At 43.0% G+C, this 21,614-nt stretch overlaps 1 protein-coding gene across 1 annotated transcript; it reads left to right on the top strand.

Moving 5' to 3' along the window:
* Positions 1 to 386: 386 nt before the first annotated feature.
* LOC117431700 (relaxin receptor 2-like) lies at positions 387 to 20,430 on the top strand. The gene is made up of 19 exons (XM_058996457.1): positions 387 to 920; positions 5,797 to 8,509; positions 9,657 to 9,812; positions 10,440 to 10,514; positions 10,997 to 11,102; positions 11,458 to 11,529; positions 12,127 to 12,198; positions 12,368 to 12,439; positions 12,953 to 13,024; positions 13,902 to 13,976; positions 14,816 to 14,887; positions 15,225 to 15,296; positions 15,485 to 15,556; positions 16,317 to 16,388; positions 16,735 to 16,806; positions 16,960 to 17,189; positions 17,606 to 18,016; positions 18,134 to 18,352; positions 18,776 to 20,430. Exons 2-19 carry the CDS (start codon positions 8,449 to 8,451, stop codon positions 18,979 to 18,981), a joined length of 2,187 nt encoding a protein of 728 aa, XP_058852440.1. The 5' UTR covers positions 387 to 920; positions 5,797 to 8,448; the 3' UTR covers positions 18,982 to 20,430.
* The last annotated feature ends 1,184 nt before the right edge of the window (positions 20,431 to 21,614 follow it).

Genomic DNA, 21,614 nt, shown 5'->3' with positions numbered 1-21,614 from the left:
CTTGACGGGGGACAGCGCTTTTAAAATTCACTTTCACTAAGGCCGTGGCGCAGCAACACTGCCGTTATTATGACAAATACAAACACTGGCGTGCCGTCTTCATTTTCAAAAGGGCATTTCAAAGGTTACTGTGAGCCGACATTCCACTTAACTGCTTTTGTTATGTCCTAGCAGATAACTGCAGGAAAGACCTGGCCCTTATCACAGCTGACCAAGGCATACAGTAAAATCAAAGCAAAGGATACGCTTCATGAAGTCGAATTAACACCTGCGGAATACTGTTATGTTAACATATGGAATTACATACCGCGTTGTATTTGTCCATATACTTAACTAAAAAATTGAACAAAAAATGACTGTTTTTTTTTTTTTGTTTTTTTTTTTAATAGAGGCGGCTGGTATCTGATATCTACACACACTTTCCAGGTCTTGCTTAATCCTATACCGAGACCTGTCGTTTCTTCTTCAGCTTTGTTATTAGCAGTCCTGGAACACTGCGTTTCTCACACGGTGAAAGCAGCCTTTGTCAGCGAAACAATGGAGACCTGTGCCTATCTTTGGTGGTGTCAGGCTGTGTAGAAGCGTGATGTGAAGGAGGTCTTGTTTCCTGCACTTTACTCTCACAGCCTAGAGGTGAGAGCAGTCACTAATAACGAGGCAGCTCTTAAAACAGGAGTGGGCGTGGAAGGATCCCGAGAGCCGCATGCACAGATCTCATTTGTGAGACACTAAAGAGGCCCTGTGGACGGAACAGCTCAAACGGGCAGGTTGGATGAGAAATTGTGCATCGTGCAGTACTTTGGGTGACAGGACCAGACGGCTGCGCTTCACAGTGTTCTTTCTCATTCCAAAGACCTACACCTTGAAAAGAGAAAAGGAACTGACTCAAGCTGCTGTATGATTTGAAAGCACCGGGTGAGGTTCTTAGTATTATTAATTCACAGAGATTCAAAATCATTTTTTCTTTTTCTTTTTTCTCTCTGCTCTTCCATTTAGTACTTTCAGTGCAACATATCTGTGAATCTAATTGCACCCGAAATGTCACCATCTCTCAGCTGTCTCTTTGAACATCTCTCCCTGGATGTGCTCGTGTCTCCAAATTCAATACACTATAATGGGCCTGTTCTTTACAAAGGACGTGTTGCCATGGCCTCCGGAAATGCACAAAGAACAGCGCAGCGATGAGCCTCTCGTATGAACATTTGAAATATGTGCCAGCCCTAACGTGAGGCCATTAGAGACACATGCTTATTTCTTCCTGTCTCTCCCTTTGTTGTTTGTCCGCCTGTACAAAATCAGCTCTTGTTTCGTTTTTTCTGAACTTGTATTTTCTGTGGTAAATGTATGAGGAAACTGCTAAATTACTGTGGCAAACTTTTCTAAGGGATGCTGCACAGCATCAGGTATGAAATAGGATTTGGGATATAAAGAGAAGGCAAGCTCATTATGCTGGAAGTGTAATTTGATTGCAATTTGATTGCAATTCTAAAGTATAATTGTTGTAGCACAGTCCCTTAAATAATCTCCAAACACACAGACACACGCACACACACACACGCACGCACGCACGCACGCACACACGCACGCACACACAGACACACACAGACACACACACACACACACGCACGCACACACACACACATACACACACAGACACACACACACACACACAGACACACACACACACACACACACACACACACACACACACACTTATCAGATGGACTCTTATGCATGGTAAGAAGCAGGCTGTGCTTTGTGTTCTTGTAGTGTTCTTATTCTGGTGACAGGGGCTCAGCTACAGGAATAGTCATCTGTGACATGTCAAGTGCTGTTGGAAGGTACTTATTGCACAATGCAGCACATATACTAAAATTGGTACTAATTGGTTCCTGGGGAGAAAGCATAGTAAAGTTAGTCAGACAGAGAAAAGTATGGAAAAAATCACACAGGCTAATTAAAAACAAACAAAATGATAAAAAAAAGACAACTAAAAAGAAAAAAGAATAAGAATATATATATATATATATATATATATATATATATATATATATATATAGTGAACATCACTAAAACTAAGAAACTCTATGTATACAGCCGAGGAAGGGAGGGAGTGAGGAAGGAAGTGAGGAAAGGATGGAGGGAGGGAGGGAGGGATTGAGGGAGGGATGGAGGGAGTGAGGGAGGGAGGGATGGAGGAAGGGAGGGATTGAGGGAGGGAGGGAGTGAGGGAGGGATGGAGGGAGTGAGGGAAGGAGGGAGGGAGGAAGGGAGGGATTGAGGGAGGGAGGTAGGGAGTGAGGAAGGGAGTGAGGTAGGGAGTGAGGAAGGGAGTGAGGTAGGGAGGGAGGTAGGGTGGGAGGAAGGGAGGGAGCGGGTGTTTTTGATATGGCTGGTGCTTTGTCTGAAGACATTGTTGGAGAGCACAATAGGGGTCCCCGAAGCGGCCTTCATCATTATACCTGAGGGAATGGAAATCAATTCAGAGACGAAGCCGTATTCTGAACAGAGAGAAATCCAATTTGCACCACTTAGAAAAGAGATATACAAAAAAACAAGCTGTGCTCCACACTATCCAGCATGAGAGAGAGGGGGTGGGGGGGGGGAGCTCCTCTCCATTGAGCAGCCACCCCAGCATGCTCCCCCACTCTTTCTCCTCGTATCCATGGTAACAATGTCGCCCAGGAAAGATGAAATAGCTTCCCAGAAACCGATGGGCTCCTCCACTTTCAAAGCAGTTGCAACGACCCAAGATGTCATTTTCCAAAACCGCTGCAGAGAGTTATGAATTTAAAACAGAGGAAGACATCATCGCGCTCCTCCAAAGACAGGCTTCGTTACATTATTTCTGGGTGGCGTAATAAACATACCTTTTTGTACAGTTGTGTACTGTATCTTTGATCAGGCAAAAGCCATCCCCAGTACAAACTGCTTGCCAGATACATTTAGATTCATTTGTGAAAAATGACATTTATAAATGATTTCTAAGTGTTTATAAATCTGTCTGATCATTTCCAGATATCCCTAAATATTTGAAGATATCTTAAAATACAAACTGAGATATCTGTAAATGATCCTTTGGCTTGCCATACCTCCTTCCACAAAGGTCTTAGCTCTTGAGTATGTGTCACTGATGCTCATCGCTCACCATGAGGTCACACTGCCCCCCAAGCTGCAACAACAAGCCTACCTCTATTCTGAGCACTAGTCCGGCTATTGAACTGTGGGGTTGCTATCCTCCTCACAGCTTTGAAAAAGAACCACATATTGTAGTGCTCTCAATACTACGCAGAAATACTACTACTGTACTGCTACTGCTACTGCTACTACTAACAATAATAATAATAATAATAATAATAAGTACTAGTACAGGTATCAGCACACCCCTATTTTTAAACTACTGTATATAGCCAAAACATGTCCCTATATTTTCATTGTTATTAAACTTGTAGCAAGAATATTAATTTAACCGCGACACACATCTAATTAAAATGATTTAAATTCAGATGAAGTCACATTTCATATGATATATTTAAGCTGCTAAATGTCAGCATGTTAACTTTGCTAAAACCTTGAGATTACAGAAGAAAGGATAGGAACATGTGCCTTGGGCAGTCTCTGAGCAAGCTGCAGCTGCAGGACTGTAATACATTAACACTATACAGACAACTGCAATAGATACAGTCGAACTGCAAAAGCATGTTCATCATAATCTCCTGTAGTTTAAAATGGGTCCAAACGTCATTCAAAACGTGTGTTATTGTTGTTAGCCCTGGTGTCGATCTCCCTCGCCTACGCTTCCAGAATGCTTCAATGGAAAGCGCATGCTGTAATTTTAATTAACCAGCTAAAGCTCATTGAAATGCAAATCTTGTTTACGAGAGAAACCAGAAACAAACAAACAAACTGCAAAGGCTCTTTGAACGTGGTATAAATTAGTTTAACCTACTGCTTTTAAATGTTAATTGGAAGCACTTCATGTACGAAAGAAAAAACGTGTTTATTTCCATATTCATTAACAATAGGCACCTTCAGTCTTTTGTCCCAATGCTCTCATCAACAACACGCCGTGCTTTAAACTAGAGCCCCTTTCACACTGGCATGCTCTACCCTGGTCAGAACCTACAGGCGGGTCGCTTATGTGATTTTACACTACTTTTGATAAAGCAGGGTTGACCTGGGTGACAGACGCAAGTGCACAACGCGTCATATTGATGCCCCAGAAGCAGCTTGTTAAGAACGCTTCCATCCAAGCTTCTCTGGACTGAACCGTCGACCCAAATGTTGATGAGAGCAAATGTTTCTACATCCCTGTTGCAGTCTGGCTCATGCTGTGTCTCAAGCAACACAAATATGGCTAAACAGAATAAACAGAATAAACAGAAACGTTCCTTGTGGAAGGCATGGCTGTTTGTTATTTCATTGGCTCACGAACGGCCATCAAGCATTTTGTCTCGCTCAACCCGGGTCAAAGCGTATCGACCCACATCCTGAGGTGGGTTAACCCGGGTATGACCCAGGTACGTAGTTTCACACTACACAGGATTGTGACCTGGGTATCCAGAACCCGGGTCCGGACCTGGGTAGGAGTGCCAGTGTGAAAGGGGCTTAGAGACACATTTAGCACTTCTCAAGCACTGTAGATTAATCTGTATTCAACAGAACACCCATAATCAGATGGAGGTCCTGGTACTAATGAAACCATGTCAGTAGATCATAGCCAATAAATATCTGGGATTTCACAGAGCTAACAATGCAAATGTAATGCAATGTTTTGGTAACACTTTAAAATGATGATAAAATGCAGCAAATCTTGCAGTGAACACAGTGCAGCTAGCTGTGCTAGACTCCTGATCGCTGGTCACTGGAACGCTTTTGAGTCTGTTTGCAGGAATCACAGGAGTCACGTAATCACATGACTCGTAGATAACCGTGTTTAGGGCTCAATAACTGCATTCACGTTCATCAATAATAAGTGCCACTCATGTCGTAGCAGCAGCACGCTATGGAATTGTTCTGATGGCTTTGGGTTGAACACCCTTTTAAAGGAGACTGTAGCTGACAGATGCAGGGATGTATGGACAGGCAGACAACAAGATATGCACAGCGATAAGCAGATGGTGGGGTCGTGGACTGAAATAGATAATATGGCAGGTGTAGAAGGGTTTGTTATGACTGAATATGTATTTCAACTCAGCAATGGGCTATACCAGGATCCCAGTATGCTGCGTTTAAACAAATCTCCCTCTGATATCCCTCTGGGGATTTTGGAGACTTCTTCTGAACTTAAATAAAACATCAAATGTCTAAACCTTTTTTTGTAGTATCATTAGCAGGCTATGACTTCAAAGGACACCTCATACTCGGGCATTACAGATATTGGCAGTCAGGGCAATAGGGACAATGCCCTCTCTAGTGTACAGCCACATTAAGACATTTTAACACCAATAAATAGCATGCGAGAAATCAGGGATTTGTCCAAACATCAGTGTGAAGTATTTGTTGAAATTCTAGTATGTTTTATCCTGTTCCGAGAGTGCTAGAACATGTTTTAAAGTTTTATATCATTTATTTTCAGTCAGGTATTTTCTTGAACAGTGACAATGTGTTTTGTTGATGTCTCAGGTCATAGTGAAATATTCTGTAACGTGGCTCATGAATTTTAAAGTCGATCTGCAGCTTGCTCATTTTGAACAGATGGTAAATCTTCAGCTATAGTCATGAACGTGTCAAAGAGAGACTGGATTGATGATTGCTGATATGTTTTTTTTTTTCTTAAATTCATTGGCAGGTGAGTTCCTTATTATGTGTGGTGCGAAGCTGACTCTGAACCTAGGATGTCTTTCCTAGATGGATGCCATACATGAGACACAAGAGTTTGCAAAGCAACTACATCAACCTCAACCAAATGCCTGATCATTTTTCAGCGTACTACATCGCTGTGGATCCTAGCACATCCTAGTGCACCATGATTTGTAATCTTTGCACATTCTTTTTTACAAAATCACATGAACATCATTAACAATCTGAAACAGTCAGAATATGAAGTGCTTCTGCTCCTGCATTAGAGCGATCAGTCACCTGATTTACGTCTGTAAGAAAGCCACAGAGGAGCACTCCCCTTCTCTGAAAGTGAGTCATCGGCCCCCAGCTACACTGTGGGGCGCTGTTGAGCCCAACTCAATTCTGAACACTGGACTCTAGCCTGTCTGCATCCCTCTGTCTTTACAAATCTGATAATCAGAAGTAAATTCAGCTGGAATATATTGTTTCTTCTCTTTCCCTCTCAATAGAGATCCTTGCTCTTTCCCCAAAACCTTGTGCCTCCACATTGTCACTTTCTTCCTTGCATCCTCGCTTTATCCTTCGGATGAGACATAAAACCGAGGTCCTATTGTAAGTGACTCTGCAGTAGCTGTTGATGCAAAGCACACCCTAGTCTGTAAGTCACTTTGGATAAAAGCGTCTGCTCAATGACTCATTAATATGAGTGTGATATAAAAGAGAGAACTGATATCTGTGTTAGGCAGCTGTAAGAGACATGGCAATCACGGTTTATGGACACTGCAATGTGAGTTATTTACTGGTAGGACATAAAAACACATCTTCACACGAGCAGAATGCTGAAAGAAAGCGAGTTCTGTGTAGTAACTCCCTTTCATCGTTCTGTAAATACCATCTTGGACGTTTTCATTGCATGACAAATGGACACATGAGAAATGGATAATGCCAGGAAAAGAAAGTTAGAATAGCAAGCAACCCTACTGCAAGATACTGTGGCATTTTTATTATTGCATACGATTGAAATACGTTCTGGATCGGTTTACCCCCTGATTATCAATCTTCCGAGTAATAGCTGTGTTATTACATCGTAATTACATGCAATAAAAGAGCAAGATTCTTTTTAAAGATGCTCAGTCTGAGAGCGGCACACTTCACAGGATGAGAAAGATAGCATCAGCAGATGGCTCTTGAATTCCTGAGTATCTTTGTTCTTGATTGTTTTTCTTGTATAAAACAGTGTTTAATGTTAACAAATAAATAGCTGCTAAAGAAACACAAAAAAACAAACAATAAACAAATCATACTTTGCTGAACAGAGAACAGTACGTCCCCTACAGCCTCAATGATAAATGCAGCATGTCTGACAAATATGCAAGTGCACCTGACCCAAAATAGTTTCCATAGAGCTGCCAGAAATACGACTACCACAGCCTTAGAGATGAGCCCTTACCCAGCTCACTAATACCACAGCCTTAGAGATGAGCCCTTATCCAGCTCACTAATACCACAGCCTTAGAGATGAGCCCTTATCCAGCTCACTAATACCACAGCCTTAGAGATGAGCCCTTACCCAGCTCACTAATACCACAGCCTTAGAGATGAGCCCTTATCCAGCTCACTAATACCACAGCCTTAGAGATGAGCCCTTACCCAGCTCACTAATACCACAGCCTTAGAGATGAGCCCTTACCCAGCTCACTAACACCACAGCCATAGAGATGAGCCCTTATCCAGCTCACTAATACCACAGCCTTAGAGATGAGCCCTTACCCAGCTCACTAACACCACAGCCATAGAGATGAGCCCTTACCCAGCTCACTAATACCACAGCCTTAGAGATGAGCCCTTACCCAGCTCACTAACACCACAGCCATAGAGATGAGCCCTTATCCAGCTCACTAATACCACAGCCTTAGAGATGAGCCCTTACCCAGCTCACTAACACCACAGCCTTAGAGATGAGCCCTTATCCAGCTCACTAATACCACAGCCTTAGAGATGAGCCCTTACCCAGCTCGCTAATACCACAGCCTTAGAGATGAGCCCTTACCCAGCTCGCTAATACCACAGCACACAATGAAAAGATTCAAAGCTCACATTTTCTTGGGAAGAGGAGCGCTTCTGATTTGAAATTATAAGCCCCATTTAGTCCAAAACTAATTTCATAATTAATGTCACAGAGCAAACGTTTTGCTTAAGGCAGTATCATAGTTGCATGCCTTTACTAAAGAAAGTACTGCAGTGCTTATACTACATTATTCTTTATGCACATTTTGCAGTGGGTTTGACTAGCTCAGTGGTTAGAGTGCTGGGCTGCAGTGTGGAAGGCAGTGGGTTTGACTAGCTCAGTGGTTAGAGTGCTGGGCTGCAGTGTGGAAGGCAGTGGGTTTGACTAGCTCAGTGGTTATAACACTGGCTAATACTGTAGGAAGACAAGGCTTTAGAAACATATAGTGCAAATGCTGTCTGTGAGTTTGGAGGTTTAGCGAGAGAAAGCAAGAGAGAGAGAGTGAGAGAGCGAGTGAGAGAGCGAGAGAGAGAGAGAATCTGAAAAGACGCTTTGGATCTGACAAGAAACACTGTGCCGACTCCCTGATACTCACTCAGTCACAAAAAGAAAGATTAAAGACACAAGTCCCGGCTCTGTCCTTCTGACCACCAGCAATGACAGGAGCTCCAAGGCTGGTCTACCTGCAGGTCCTTTCAACCGTCATGACAGTTCAAGGTAAGCTTCTCACCTCATGCTCTTTGAGGTCAGACAAAGTATCGCTTGCCATTTGGGAGGGGAAACGTCTTGTTAACTTCTGTTATTTGTGCTACAGATGATAGATACATATTTAGAACAGCTATTTAGAATGTCTGTTGTTCTTCTTAGGTATTAATGTGATATGGTGGGATTCTGATAGCTTTAGTTTTGTTCTGATATGTGTCCCATTTCTTCTATTTGATCTGCATTGCTAATTATATGCTGTGTTTAAAGGGGAGATCTTGATGTAACTCAGCAGAACAATCAGAAGAGCCTGCCCGGTCTTTGTAGTTGTATGGACTCTGGATGGTGTTTTTTCTCTGTCAGTTTAGCACAGAGCTGCTTGCCGTACAGCGGACGGTGGTTTGTGTGAGTGATGAGTATAAACTGCAACGTGCATTAAGTTCAGAGGGGTCTGCCTGGTCCTTAATCTAGGGGCTGTGGACCTGAGAGCCTGCACATTAAACACCTGATTTGTTGTTTAGTTCCTGGTTATATAGGGGATGCCCTGTTGTTGGCACAGTTTTATTTGCAGCATGAGTGTGAGTAGATGAGAAATATAGGTGGAATGTTACATGTTTCCCCAGATGAAAAGGCAGGGAGTATGCTGGCACAAGCCCTGCTGCGTTATCTAGCTGCGCTTGGCAGCAGCAGTTCTTGATCTTTCTGTTTGTAATGTTTGCGTCATTATTCTTTGAAGGCTTTCATGTCTTCCAATGGGAAATGGGTCTCTTTTATTTGTCTTGCAACCGTGTGAGTTTCAAAAGGATCTTTCCTTGATAAAGAATACATTCCATATGTAAGTAAATCAAAGCTCTGGATAAATTATTAGAGGCTAGATTTAAGGATGTGTATCTCGTTGTAGATCTAAAGATTCTGTATCACAAAGCTTTTCATTGAAGCTGAAATTGGAGCGAGGTCTCAGTTCTCAGATCCATTTAGTCCAGATCATCATGAATACAATTCTTTTCTTCAGAAAGCGAGGCTCCCCAGGGTCTCAGTATCTGAGGACCTTTATCTTCAAGTCATGCCTTCACCCAGCAGTAAGAGTGTTTGAGGAGCATATTTTCTATCCATCAGAACAATAAGTGTCCCGGTGCTGGTGTTGTCTGTGTGTCTCCTGCAGCAGCAGCAGGGTCCTTGCTGGTGAAGAGGAGCACTCTGTCCCCAGCCTGTCCGGTGGGACACTTCCCCTGCGGGAACCTCTCCATGTGCCTGCCCCAGCTGCAGCACTGCAACGGGGTCCAGGACTGCAGCAATGGGGCCGACGAGCTCAACTGCGGTGAGAGATCAGTCCTAGTCTGGAGGTGCAGATCAGTGACAGAAACAGAGGAACACAAAGCACTTACTCTACCACTGTGCTAAGTTATCAAACTGCGAATGTTACAAAGCCTGGAAGAATTAACAAAGGGAAATGCCGGAGCTCCTAAATTAAGCTGTTTATTCCAAGCTTTCAACATCAGCATTTTCTTTTCTTTTTAAGACAAAATCAGGTGTTATCTTTGCACGGTGGTAAATTCTTTGTGAGTAAGGTATTTAATCTCTATGGACCTAATACCTAATACCTAATCCTTTAGGGATCATTAGCGCTTGGTCATTTAGAAGATAACGCTGTACAAAGAGTTAAATGCCTTCACTTGTATTCCCCCAGCTGAGTGGCCTATAAAAACATTGCAATTGTTTATAAAAAAGAAATTGGCAGCGCTACAGCAGCAGCGATCAGTGTGAGGGTCAGGTCAGGAGCGTGCACAGTGACTCGAGTGAAGCATCTGCAGTAAAGCTACCTATACCTAACCTGGGGTGGGGATCAGAAGCTGTGCAATGAACATGCGTCTGTCTAACCCACACTAGAGCAGAAGAGAACGCAGTGCTCACTCCAGCTTCTCACAGCTCCCCTTTCTCTCTGCAGAGGATCTCAGCGGCTGGTCTGGCATGTTCAGGGTGAAGGGGATACCTGATCCTCAGGGCTGGCATCAGGAGTGCTGTGAGTAAAAGGGATTGAGAGAAATTCAGCATGCTGGGACAATGATAACAAACAGTGCCAAAGAGAGCACTGGGGATACACATGCGCTGGCTGGTTCTAGCGCTATACACACAGTGGTTTGGCTTCCCATTTAATTTAACACAAAGGCTACAATAAGTCATGATCAGTCACTAACACGCAAATTCCTCTAGGCCCCTGCTGGATGCATTAACACCTGCATTCCATTCTAGAAATGAGAGCGAGTCTGATGAAAACTACTGTGAGCCCACGACCCCCCCTGATCCACACGCCTGTTTACCATTCAATTGTAATGCTGTCAGATGTTATTGCACTGGGGTCTGATATTGAACTTGATGATGCAATCGTTAAACACAGACTCCACTACGTAATGCAATGATATGAAGCACACTGTGTCAGCTCATACACTGATTGAGCTGCTCTCCTCGCTCATACTCTGTCTCTCTCTCTCTCTGCTCCCCCAGTCCTCACTGAATACCCCAGGGTCTGTGACTGTCAGGAGACAGAGCTGGAGTGTGTGGATGTCAACCTGGACTCCGTTCCTCGGGTGTCCTCTAACGTCACCTTACTGTAAGTCCTGGTCTCCTTCTCAGTGTTGTAGGAAAGAGCCCATTTAGATCTTCTTGGTAAAACCTTGAGGATCTTGATCAGCCTTTTGGTTTTTACAAACACCTCTGTTGTGCATAAGCTGCAGGCATCTGTGATCATTAAATATAAAAATGGTAAGGTTAGGATTGGAGTTAGGGTTAGGGTTAGTGTTAGGGTTAGATTGAGAGTTAGGGTTAAGGTTAGTGTTGAAGTTAGGGTTAAAATTAGAGATAGAAAGGATTAGGGTTAGATAGATAGATAGATAGATAGATAGATAGATAGATAGATAGATAGATAGAAACCTCAATAATATTACTTTCTTTCCTATTCCCTGCAGATCACTCAAACAGAATCACATTAAGAACCTCCCTGCTGAGGTTTTTGTCCAGTTCACAGAGTTAGAGAAACTGTGAGTGCCATTTCTCATCCGTTTGGTCAGCATCTTTCCTGTGGTATGGGTCATGATCCTGGTGTTGCTGGCATGCTGGCTTGGATAAGTGCTTTTCAGCTGCACTCTGCTTTATTTATTTAGCAGACACCTTTATCCAAGGCGACTTACAGAGACTAGGGTGTGTGAACTATGCATCAGCTGCAGAGTCACTTACAATTACATCTCACCCGAAAGACGGAGCACAAGGAGGTTAAGTGACTTGCTCAGGGTCACACAATGAGTCAGTGGCTGAGGTGGGATTTGAACCTGCTACTATAAGGGTTATAAAGATAGTGGGTTAATTGCGACTCAGACCACTTGTTTAAGACCAGGCTCTGAACAGCAGCACATGTCTTTACTCTGCTATTGCTGCAGCACAGATTGGGACTAGCTACTTAACCTGATAACAATCACAGGTTTTCTTGAAATATCATTGCATTTGTGTCCTGTGCTCTCCGTTTGACATAATAAAGCAGTATGTTAGGCCAGATACTTTTTAACTAACTTGTATTGTTTGGGTGTGAACAATTAAAGATGAATTTGTTGAGTTTTTTCTCCTGTTTTCTCCCTGGTCAGGTTTTTGCAGTGTAACTGTATTGAGACTGTCTCCAGCAGTGCGTTTGTGGGGCTCCACAGGCTACAGAAACTGTGAGTGGGTGTAGGGGAGAATGTTACTGTTTGATATATATATAATGCTTGTTTTAAGGCTAGTAGCTAGAACTATTGTCACATGAAGTCACAATTAATTGTGAAGTCACATGAAGTCCTGCAGAAATGTCATTAACCCAAATGCTTTATGTTTTATATATCACACCAGATATCTCAGCCAGAACTGCATTCAAGTATTGACAGCAGGCACGTTCAAAGAGCTCCACAACTTACAGTGGCTGTAGGTAGTGCCGGCTTGTTTCTCTTCATTTTCAAATGTCAAGACGTTTTTAAAAGGAGCTGGGGTAGTGCCGGCTTGTTTCTCTTCATTTTCAAATGTCAAGCAGTTTTTTAAAGGAGCCGGGTTCGAATGTGCACGTTTACAGCGAAGGACAGCTGGCGCAGGCCTCTGTATTAGGTGACCAGAGCTGTTTGCTCTACTGTATGCTAGCATGTACAGTTTAATGTGTGCAGTGCACACACTGTTTCTGAGTGACCTGAGAGCTGTAGGGTTAAACCCAATAAATATCTGCCATTGCAACCTGCCCGCCCCACAATCCACTTCTTCATTCTTCAAATGCAGCTCTGGACAAAAGCTTTGCATCACCTAGAGTTTTAGGATTGAGACACATTTAAAAAAGAAAATTCTGTACTGATCCAGGTGAATTCATTGTCTTCAATAGTCAGTCTCCATTATCAGAGGGATTATGATCTAGGCAGAGCCGTCAAAATCTTGTTGTGCTTTGTGTTCTAGAATTCTGGATGATAACCCCATTAAAATCATCCCCAGTCAGCTGTTCATGGGGCTGAAGTCTTTGTTCTTCATGTAAGTACCTGGATAACAGCGAAGATTGCATTGTACATGTTTCATTAATAGATAATTAAAGAGGTTTTTATGGACACAACATAAAGAGGCATTTTGAGACCTTGTGAAATGAACCTTATGCCTTGTCCGTTAAAACCTGATTAAACTGACATAAAGGGCTGCTACGCTATGTTGAGTCTCTTATGTTGTCTCGTGTGATTCCACCTTAAGAGATACTTCATTTCTTATCTTACAATGATGCATCATAGATTTAAAAACTACGTAGATACAAGGTATTCACGTTTTTTGTAATTGCTCTTATTTGAAATCATTCTCACCCATTTATCGAACTTACTACATGCTCATACTGGACTTTACTCCTATAAGCAAATATTTTTACAATACGTTTAACTGCTCTCAGTGGCACCCGCTCTTACATGTAATTATTTACTGTATTCCTTATTCCTCTCTTATTTGAATTTGATCTTTTTTGCTACTGATTTTATTGTACTTTATAACTGCTCTTATCTGTAATGTGATATTCTGTAATGTGATATTTTACAATGTGATATTTTGTAATGTGATACTTTGTACGTACGTTTCGGACAAAAGCGCTTCTACACAGCTGAAGACGGGGTCTTCTCTGAAACACCCTTAAATATATATATATTTATTATCATGTAAACCTTTTGTGAACATATTAAAAAATAAAAACTATATAAAGTTCACACAAAAAAGTTTCTGCTCCAAAAAGAAAAAGCAGTACAAGTGTAGTAGTATAATTGGGTATTTTGTCCTGTAGTTGTGGGTGATAGACTGTGATAAGACACCGTTCAGCTGAATAACCTCCACAGCAGGGTCAGTGATAAGAGCGTTTCTCCACATTGTTCATGTACAGGTCCATGGTCAACAACTCACTGGAACAGCTTCCGGGAAGCGGCCTGTGCACTGACACTCCTGCTCTCAACTGGCTGTGAGTCGTCACCCTGCCCTGATAGGGACGTGCACTGTAATCAGGCGTGTGTGGGGATCTCTTACTGTCACAGCAGCACAGGGGCAGAAAGACAATAGGAACGTGCACTGTAATCAGGCGTGTGTGGGGTCTCTACTGTCACAGCAGTACAGGGGCAGAAAGACAATAGGGACGTGCACTGTAATCAGGAGTGTGTGGGGTCTCTACTGTCACAGCAGTACAGGGGCAGAAAGACGATAGGGACGTGCACTGTAATCAGGCGTGTGTGGGGTCTCTACTGTCACAGCAGTACAGGGGCAGAAAGACGGGCCAGGCTTTTCATCAATGGGCCAGCTGAGAGAATTCCAATACTGAGCTTACAGTCAAATCTGTTCTTAATGAGTGTTAGGGCAACGGCTGAAAGAGAATGGTTCATGTGTTCCAAAGAATAACATTGGCCTGTCTTTCTGTGCTGTGCTTCTAAAAGTTTACCAGAGACACTGGATTAAAAACTTTCTCTTTTTTTCAATCTGAAACTAAAACTGCTGTTAGTATTTCAGACAAAGGTGACCTTAGCTAAAACAAGATAATTGGCTATGCTTTTTAAGTCTGTGTTATACGATTCTGTTTTCCCATTGGGATTTGATATAACCAGTGATGCAGTGAATTACATGTTTATGATATTTGAATTACATGTTGATACCCTTGACTGGTTTATGTGTATTTGCAGCTGACATGACTTAAAATGTGTTTCAAGTAATATTTGATGCACCCAGATGTGATAACTTAGATAGTGTTTTGAAGTGTACCCTCTTAAATCATTTTGCAACTGAACAAGTCTCTTTGCTGTTGATTCACAGTGACTTTGACAGGAACCTAATCAAGCAGTTGAACTCTTCAATATTTGTGTCCTGCGGTTTCCTCACTGTGCTGTAAGTACCATGTCATCACTGTAATCTTTCCAAGATCCTGGAGTCTCGGCAGCATTCTTTGCTAGAACTCCAGACAAGACTAGGATGTTGTGGTACCTTTTGAGATACCATAGATAGATCCACCCATTTTAGTAAATGGCTCAAGCAAACTGTGGACATGGATTGGTCATCCCACTCCCTTATGAATCGAAACTCTCCATGCAAGTAAAAAAAAGTGCCAAACCATTGCAATTGCAATAGGGATGCTGAATGTATCCCTTTCCTAGTAGAAGTCAGTGACAGGTTTGCAGATTATTATTCTACTTTTTTTTGTGTAACGGCCCTTTTTATTTTGCAGGTTTCTCCGCCAGAACGAAATCAGCGTGATCTCAGAAAACACATTCAGTTCACTTCGGAATCTGATCGAACTGTAAGTACGTCTATGGCAATACTCCAATCCAGGGGTCTTCAAAGCTGTCTTTTCCACTCCTGGTCTTTGTTCCAACCCTGTTCTAAATTGTTTCCTTGAACCAATTAAAACCTCAATCCAGACCTTGAAGTCGTCATTTCTGTTATTGGACCTGCTGTGACCTATGCTCTGCGGCCTTGTCTTCACAGGGATCTGTCAGGGAACAAGCTCCACCGCCTGCCTGCTGACATCTTCCAGGACCTGAGGTCCCTCGAGACGCTGTAAGTAATCTCAGCTCTTTGACCTTTTTTATTGTTGTGTAATGTGGATGTATTTCATTTTTTTTAGTAAAGTGCATCCAATCCATAACTCCATTAGAATGATAAAATACTCACACACAGAAAAATGAATAATGTATATGCTCACATCCGAATTGCTGTCAAAAAGCTCTTAAGAGAGAGAGGAACATCAGTGCAGACCAGAGCGATCAAGAACAAGTGCAGAGCGGTACTGTACCTCTGTATCGGGTACAATGCTAGAGCACACAGCTTTCATGTCAACAGCTGCCTGATATAAGAAACTCTGACAGAGCCAAGACCCGGCTGTCAAATCTCGTCAAACGGGGAGCACGGATTCTTAACCTGAAGTGCTTTTTTTGTTATAGGGGTGTGCTGATACTCATACCCGTACTTCTAGTTGCCTTTCAGAAGAATGAACCCATTAATTAATGTGTTGATTTCAAAACAAGAAAAGCTGTTTTTATCTCCCACCTTTACAATTGAATACCAATCAATGGCAATGAAGTTTTAAAAGCTGTATGGCTCACCCGAGGCCGTACACTGTCAATCTCTATCGTTCCATTGTATGTAAGTTCTGTCATTTTATATATACTGAAGAGACGCTCATGCAGTGCTAGAGGTGTTGGGTTTGTCAAAGTCCCCCTCATTTTAATGATTGAATCAATGGTGGTATTTAGATCCTCCATTTAGATCAGTTGACTTGAAAAGTGGAGCCTGAGTCCTGGAACTGTTTGTCTTTCAGAAATCTTTCTGGCAACAATCTGAGCCACATTCACCCGAGTCAGTTTGACAGCCTGGCCTGCGTGCGCTCCCTGTGAGTATCTCAACTCTTACTGACCCCTTTGAGAAGGGCTCTGCAGGGTACAGAACAAACTCTCAGCAGAATCTCCGCCTGTGGGCAGTGTCAGCAGTGAGGTCACCCTGGAATCTTGGCATCGCCATGGAGACCTGTGGTGGTTAGGGCAATAATAATGTAGTATTATCATTTGTATACTATGATGGTTTAATAATTAGTTAAATATATTATTATTATTATTATTATTATTATTATTATTATTATTATTATTATTATTATTATTGAATTAAACTTTAGCTAATAAGCTGTCACAATTGGCTTGCAAATTTCTATTATCTATTATTCATCGCCGCCCCCCCAATAGGGACCTAGACGGAATTGACATCCCGAATATTCACGTGCGGATGTTTGCTCCAATGAAGAACCTGACTCACATGTAAGTTGCAGTTTAAACAAGGCATGCTTTATTCTCTGCCTCGGGTCAGTTTGTTTGATTTAAACCGATACTGCAGTATTTTTTTATTTTTTTTTAAGACGGTGATCTCAAGCGCTGTATTAAAACACATGTAACGCACTGTTTTCCCGGCAGCTACTTCAAGACGTTCCAGTACTGCCGGCTGGCGCCCCACGTGCGGAGCTGCAAGCCCAACACAGACGGGATCTCCACGGTCCAGGACCTCCTGGCCAGCCCGGTACTGCGCGTCTGCGTCTGGGTCATCGGCTTCCTCACCTGCTTCGGGAACCTCTTCGTCATATGCATGCGCTGCTGCATCCGCGCCGAGAACCAGCTGCACGCACTCGGGATCAAGTGCCTCTGCTGTACGTGCCAGCAGGGAAACTTATCCTTTATAGACCGTGTGTAAGAGGGTGGCAAACTTTCTCCAAACCTGAGACCTGAAAACAACAGCCCAGACAGATCTTCTCAAACACCCATCTCTATTTATATAAATTAATATGTACAGATTACTGCCTTGGGTGTGCAATGGACTTGCAAATGCAAGTATTGTAAATGCATATTCAGTAGTAACACTGCTTTGTTTTAAAGAACCTCTACTGGTTTAAGTTCTCAAGCTGAGGGAACACGAAGCCACTTTGTGTCTTGGAACACACACCAGGGGAGACTTTGGGTTTGATATAGCAAAGTTGCCTCAAACTAGGTCACCCGGTCTCCTGGAACCAGTAGCTTCGTGTTCCTTCATCTTTAGGAAGCAGTCTGAAGTGTTTGCGGTCCCCAGGTGCAGACTGCCTGATGGGGGTGTACCTGTTCTTCGTGGGGGTGTTTGATGTGAAGTATCGGGGGGAGTATAACCAGCACGCCCAGCTCTGGATGGAGAGCACCCAATGTGGGATGATGGGCTTCCTGGCCATGCTGTCCAGCGAGGTGTCGGTCATGCTGCTTGCCTACCTGTCCCTGGAGAAGTGTCTGGCCATCACCTTCCCCTTCAGCACCATGAGACCGGGCCGCTGCCAGACCCTCATCGTCCTTCACTCCATCTGGGTCCTGGGCTTCGTCATCGCTCTCATCCCGCTCCGCAACCAGGAGTACTTCGGGAATTATTACGGACGCAACGGGGTCTGCTTTCCTCTCTACGCCGACGAGACAGAGAAACCCGGAGCCAAATACTACTCCATCGGGATCTTTCTTGGTAATCCCGCTTTTCCTGTCCGCCCGAGTACACCTGTCTGGTATTTTGTTATGGTTTGTTGCTTTGTAGCGTTCAGAGAATGAAGGTCTCTTCTCTCTCTTCTCCTCTCCCTGGTAGGGCTGAACGTGCTGGCGTTCCTGGCCATCCTGCTGTCCTACGTCACCATGTTCCTGTCTATCCGGAAGAGCAGCCTGCACCTGAGCTGCAAGACGCGGCAGCTGCGGCAAGACGTGGCCATGGCGCACCACTTCTTCTTCATCGTGTTCACCGATGCCCTCTGCTGGATACCCATCATCATCCTCAAGGTGCTCTCGCTGCTGCAGGTCCAGATCCCAGGTAACCGTGACGCACCCTAACTCTAAACGAAACTAAGGACTGAAAGGGTTAAATATTCAACACAGACTGAGTGCCTGATCATGTTACCCCCGATTTTCTCCCCAGTTTAGAATGTCCATTTATGTTCCCTCACCGCAGCAACTCCCCACACAGGTTCAGTGGGAGTCCTCTGATCCCATGACCAAGCCAGTTTCCTCTTTTACACCCAGGAACTCGAGAGCGGATATCAGCGAGCTACGACCTCTGGAGAACAAACAGTCAGCATTCTAAGTTATAGAAACGTTTCATCTAGCGTCTTGAGAAAGACACTTGTTTCTTTCTAATTCATCTATTGATTTTCCATTTCTTTTCATCTTTTATCGTAGACATTTGTCTTTGTCTGTGTTGATCGTATTGATGGCTTCCTGACTTGTGTTTCCCCAGGGACAGTGACCTCGTGGGTGGCGATATTCATCCTGCCCATCAACAGTGCCTTGAACCCCATCCTGTACACCCTCACCACCAGCTTCTTCCGAGAGAGGGTCAAGACGTCTCTCTCCAGGGCGCAGAGGAGAAACACTGAAAGCTTATCCAAGAACTCCTCCGCGATGAAGCTCACCTTTCTGAGAATCGGAGGAGCACAAATCTGAAGGGGCATGGAAGTGACACTCACAGAAAAATAGAACAGTATTTATTTATGAAAAAAAAAATCTGAGTATTGCGTGATCCAAGGAATGGTGAAGATTCCTACAATCCCAAAGAGATCTGACTGAAACACAAAAATATAACATGAGCTGCCGGGATCGTCAGTGGACAGCGCTCGCCATCACAGGGATCAGCTGCTCATTAATTCCACTTGGAAAACATTTTTATATTGATGGAAGAGTTCTACAAGGGCTATTTCAACATGCTTGTTTCTCCGGAGCTGGAGGTGGTGTGGGGTCTTTTCATGCCGTGCTGTGCAGATGGTGGTTGAAAATGTCATGAAAACTTGTTTCATTGTACAGTAGAATTGCAAATTGTCATACAGAAGACACACCACACATACGTTATTGTTGCACCATATGCCTTTGTTTAACCTGATTATGTGCCACAGCAGTGAGCAAGACCACCATACCACTGGCAAATGCCAAAACATCTACTAATGGTTGCACATGCTGGCTGTGATCTTCCCACAAGAGGTGCCAGGGGCAGGAAGATCATGGTTCAAGGCAATGCTACGGGCTGTTACAATGTTTTGCTGCTAAACCGAACTACAGTATGTCTATATATAGATATACAGATAAACAGTATAGATATATACAAAGATCAAAGCTGTCTGGTATGATGGTAAAAACTGCTGGTGGACTGTTTATTGTAAAACAGACCCAATGCTGAGATAAAGTTTTTATGAGATTTAGAGACGCCTCTGCACGCCAACAAATTCCCGCTGGTCATCTGTGAATAATAGTGGTGCATCATAAACTAGCACAAAGATGGGTGTCAAGAGGTTAGCAGAACTCAGCCTTATAAAAGTTTGCAGCAGTAAACTTGCATGGTCATTTTGCAGTTTACTGTGTTTGTTTTCCAATGCTGGTGCCGTGTATTTCTCTTGCATTACCAGGTGTTCACCATGCTCCACTGCACATCTGTGGCTTACCTTGCTTTCTGGACCTGTGCTTGATTACACTGTGCTTTTACACTGCAGTAAACTTTCAAAAGGGTACATAGGGTCTAGTAAGGGCTGTGTGCTGTGTGATGCTGCCAATGTTATCTCGATACTGTGAAGCTGTGCATCAGATAGCACTAAAATATCTCCATTCTCTCTCTTTTCTTGTGACCTTTGCAGTCTTTTTATTTTGAACAGAAGATTATATGTTACCTCCAAAGATTATTGTATTAAAAAGAGAAGGAAACATTTTCTTTATATGCACTGTATGAAGCAAAAAAATTAAATAAAAATTAAATAAAACAAATCTACATGTAATAAACATAACAAGCAGTAACTTGTGAGATAACCGAGTTTACAGTAAATGAGGCATTTCCATGTATTGTCTGGACAGATGTTCACTTCATCAGTGATTGTTATTTTCTATGTACTGGCACTCTAACAAACTGGAAATGGCATTTTTACCAGATTTGAATTAAAGAGTGCTTGGATATTGGAGGAAGAGGTTGCTGTGTTTCTTTATAATCTCTACCATGGCATGATCAGGTGCTCACCTGTGAATATTTGCAGCCCATGCACTGACCCAGGAGCACCAAGGATCACCAGGCATCCTTATCTCCCTCATCCTTATCTGAAGCTACTGAACCCTGGAAGACTCCTGACCGGCTCCTGACCAGTAGAGGTAACTGTGGCGTAGCGTTACGGTTACCATATGACTGCATGTACATTAGGACACTTCAGCATTCTGGTATGCTTTACCTGTCTCAGGTAGACTACACTTACCAGGATACATTAGGTGTGAGTTGAAAAGCCTCACACTGTCACAGTGTAGTTGGAGTCATATGGTAACCCTCTGTAATGTGGCCAAACAATCCCTGCTAATTTCCCTTCCAGTGATACTTTTGCCAAGGGCTGAATTTGCATGTGGCTGCCGAGGCTCTGCTTGAGGTCAGCAACACATTACGTTAGCGTGAGAAACATTGCGCTGCCACGCGCCTACGGAGAGCGATCTTGTTTGCATTGTGTGAGGGATGCTTAAATTAATTTGAATACTAAAATTGTTTACAAGAGCCTAAATAAATGAATAAGGGGAATGTTACACAAAACGAAGATAAGCTCTGTTTTGTTAAACTTCCACGCCTAGATGCACTCTTGTCCCTGACTTTTAGGTTGTGCAGTATCATTTGAAACAAGCTGCGGACAGCCGCGTGATTCCTGAAGCAGCTTCATCACCAGCTCTGCTCTGGTTTCTGTCTGCTAGGCAAAGATATCACGTGTGTGTCACATTGTATCCTCCAAAGAGACACAATTTAAAAAACCTTACAAATATTTACAAATATCTTAACATAATACATGAAAACAAATGATTGTACCAAAAAGGTCAAATGTAAATACTGTATTATTTATTTTAGTAGATAATATACAAACAAACAGCATTATGTGGCATGTAAAGAAATGAAGCAGCAAATCAAGCAGAACTTGTAGTTTTTCTACCTTTTACTGCAGGACATATTTTATAAACTGCTTCTTAAGATTTTACATGATGATACCATAGTCTATTGCCATTGGTTACCGTTGTTATGCCAATACCTCTCAACCAAATTACACAATACACATTGTTTACACTGAAGAGAC

Source organism: Acipenser ruthenus, chromosome 22, assembly GCF_902713425.1.
Source record: "Acipenser ruthenus chromosome 22, fAciRut3.2 maternal haplotype, whole genome shotgun sequence".
In the NCBI taxonomy this organism is placed as follows: Eukaryota; Metazoa; Chordata; class Actinopteri; order Acipenseriformes; family Acipenseridae; genus Acipenser; species Acipenser ruthenus.
Note: the sequence above shows the minus strand (reverse complement) of the source record. Positions and strands in the feature narration are given on the sequence as shown.

Excerpts from the sequence above, each read along its gene's own strand:
- LOC117431700 (XM_058996457.1), top strand. The coding sequence starts at position 8,449 with ATGACAGGAGCTCCAAGGCTGGTCTACCTGCAGGTCCTTTCAACCGTC. Across the intron at positions 10,515-10,996 it reads GGGCTGGCATCAGGAGTGCT|TCCTCACTGAATACCCCAGG; the intron begins GTGAGTAAAAGG and ends CTGCTCCCCCAG. Across the intron at positions 14,888-15,224 it reads TGCGGTTTCCTCACTGTGCT|GTTTCTCCGCCAGAACGAAA; the intron begins GTAAGTACCATG and ends TTTATTTTGCAG.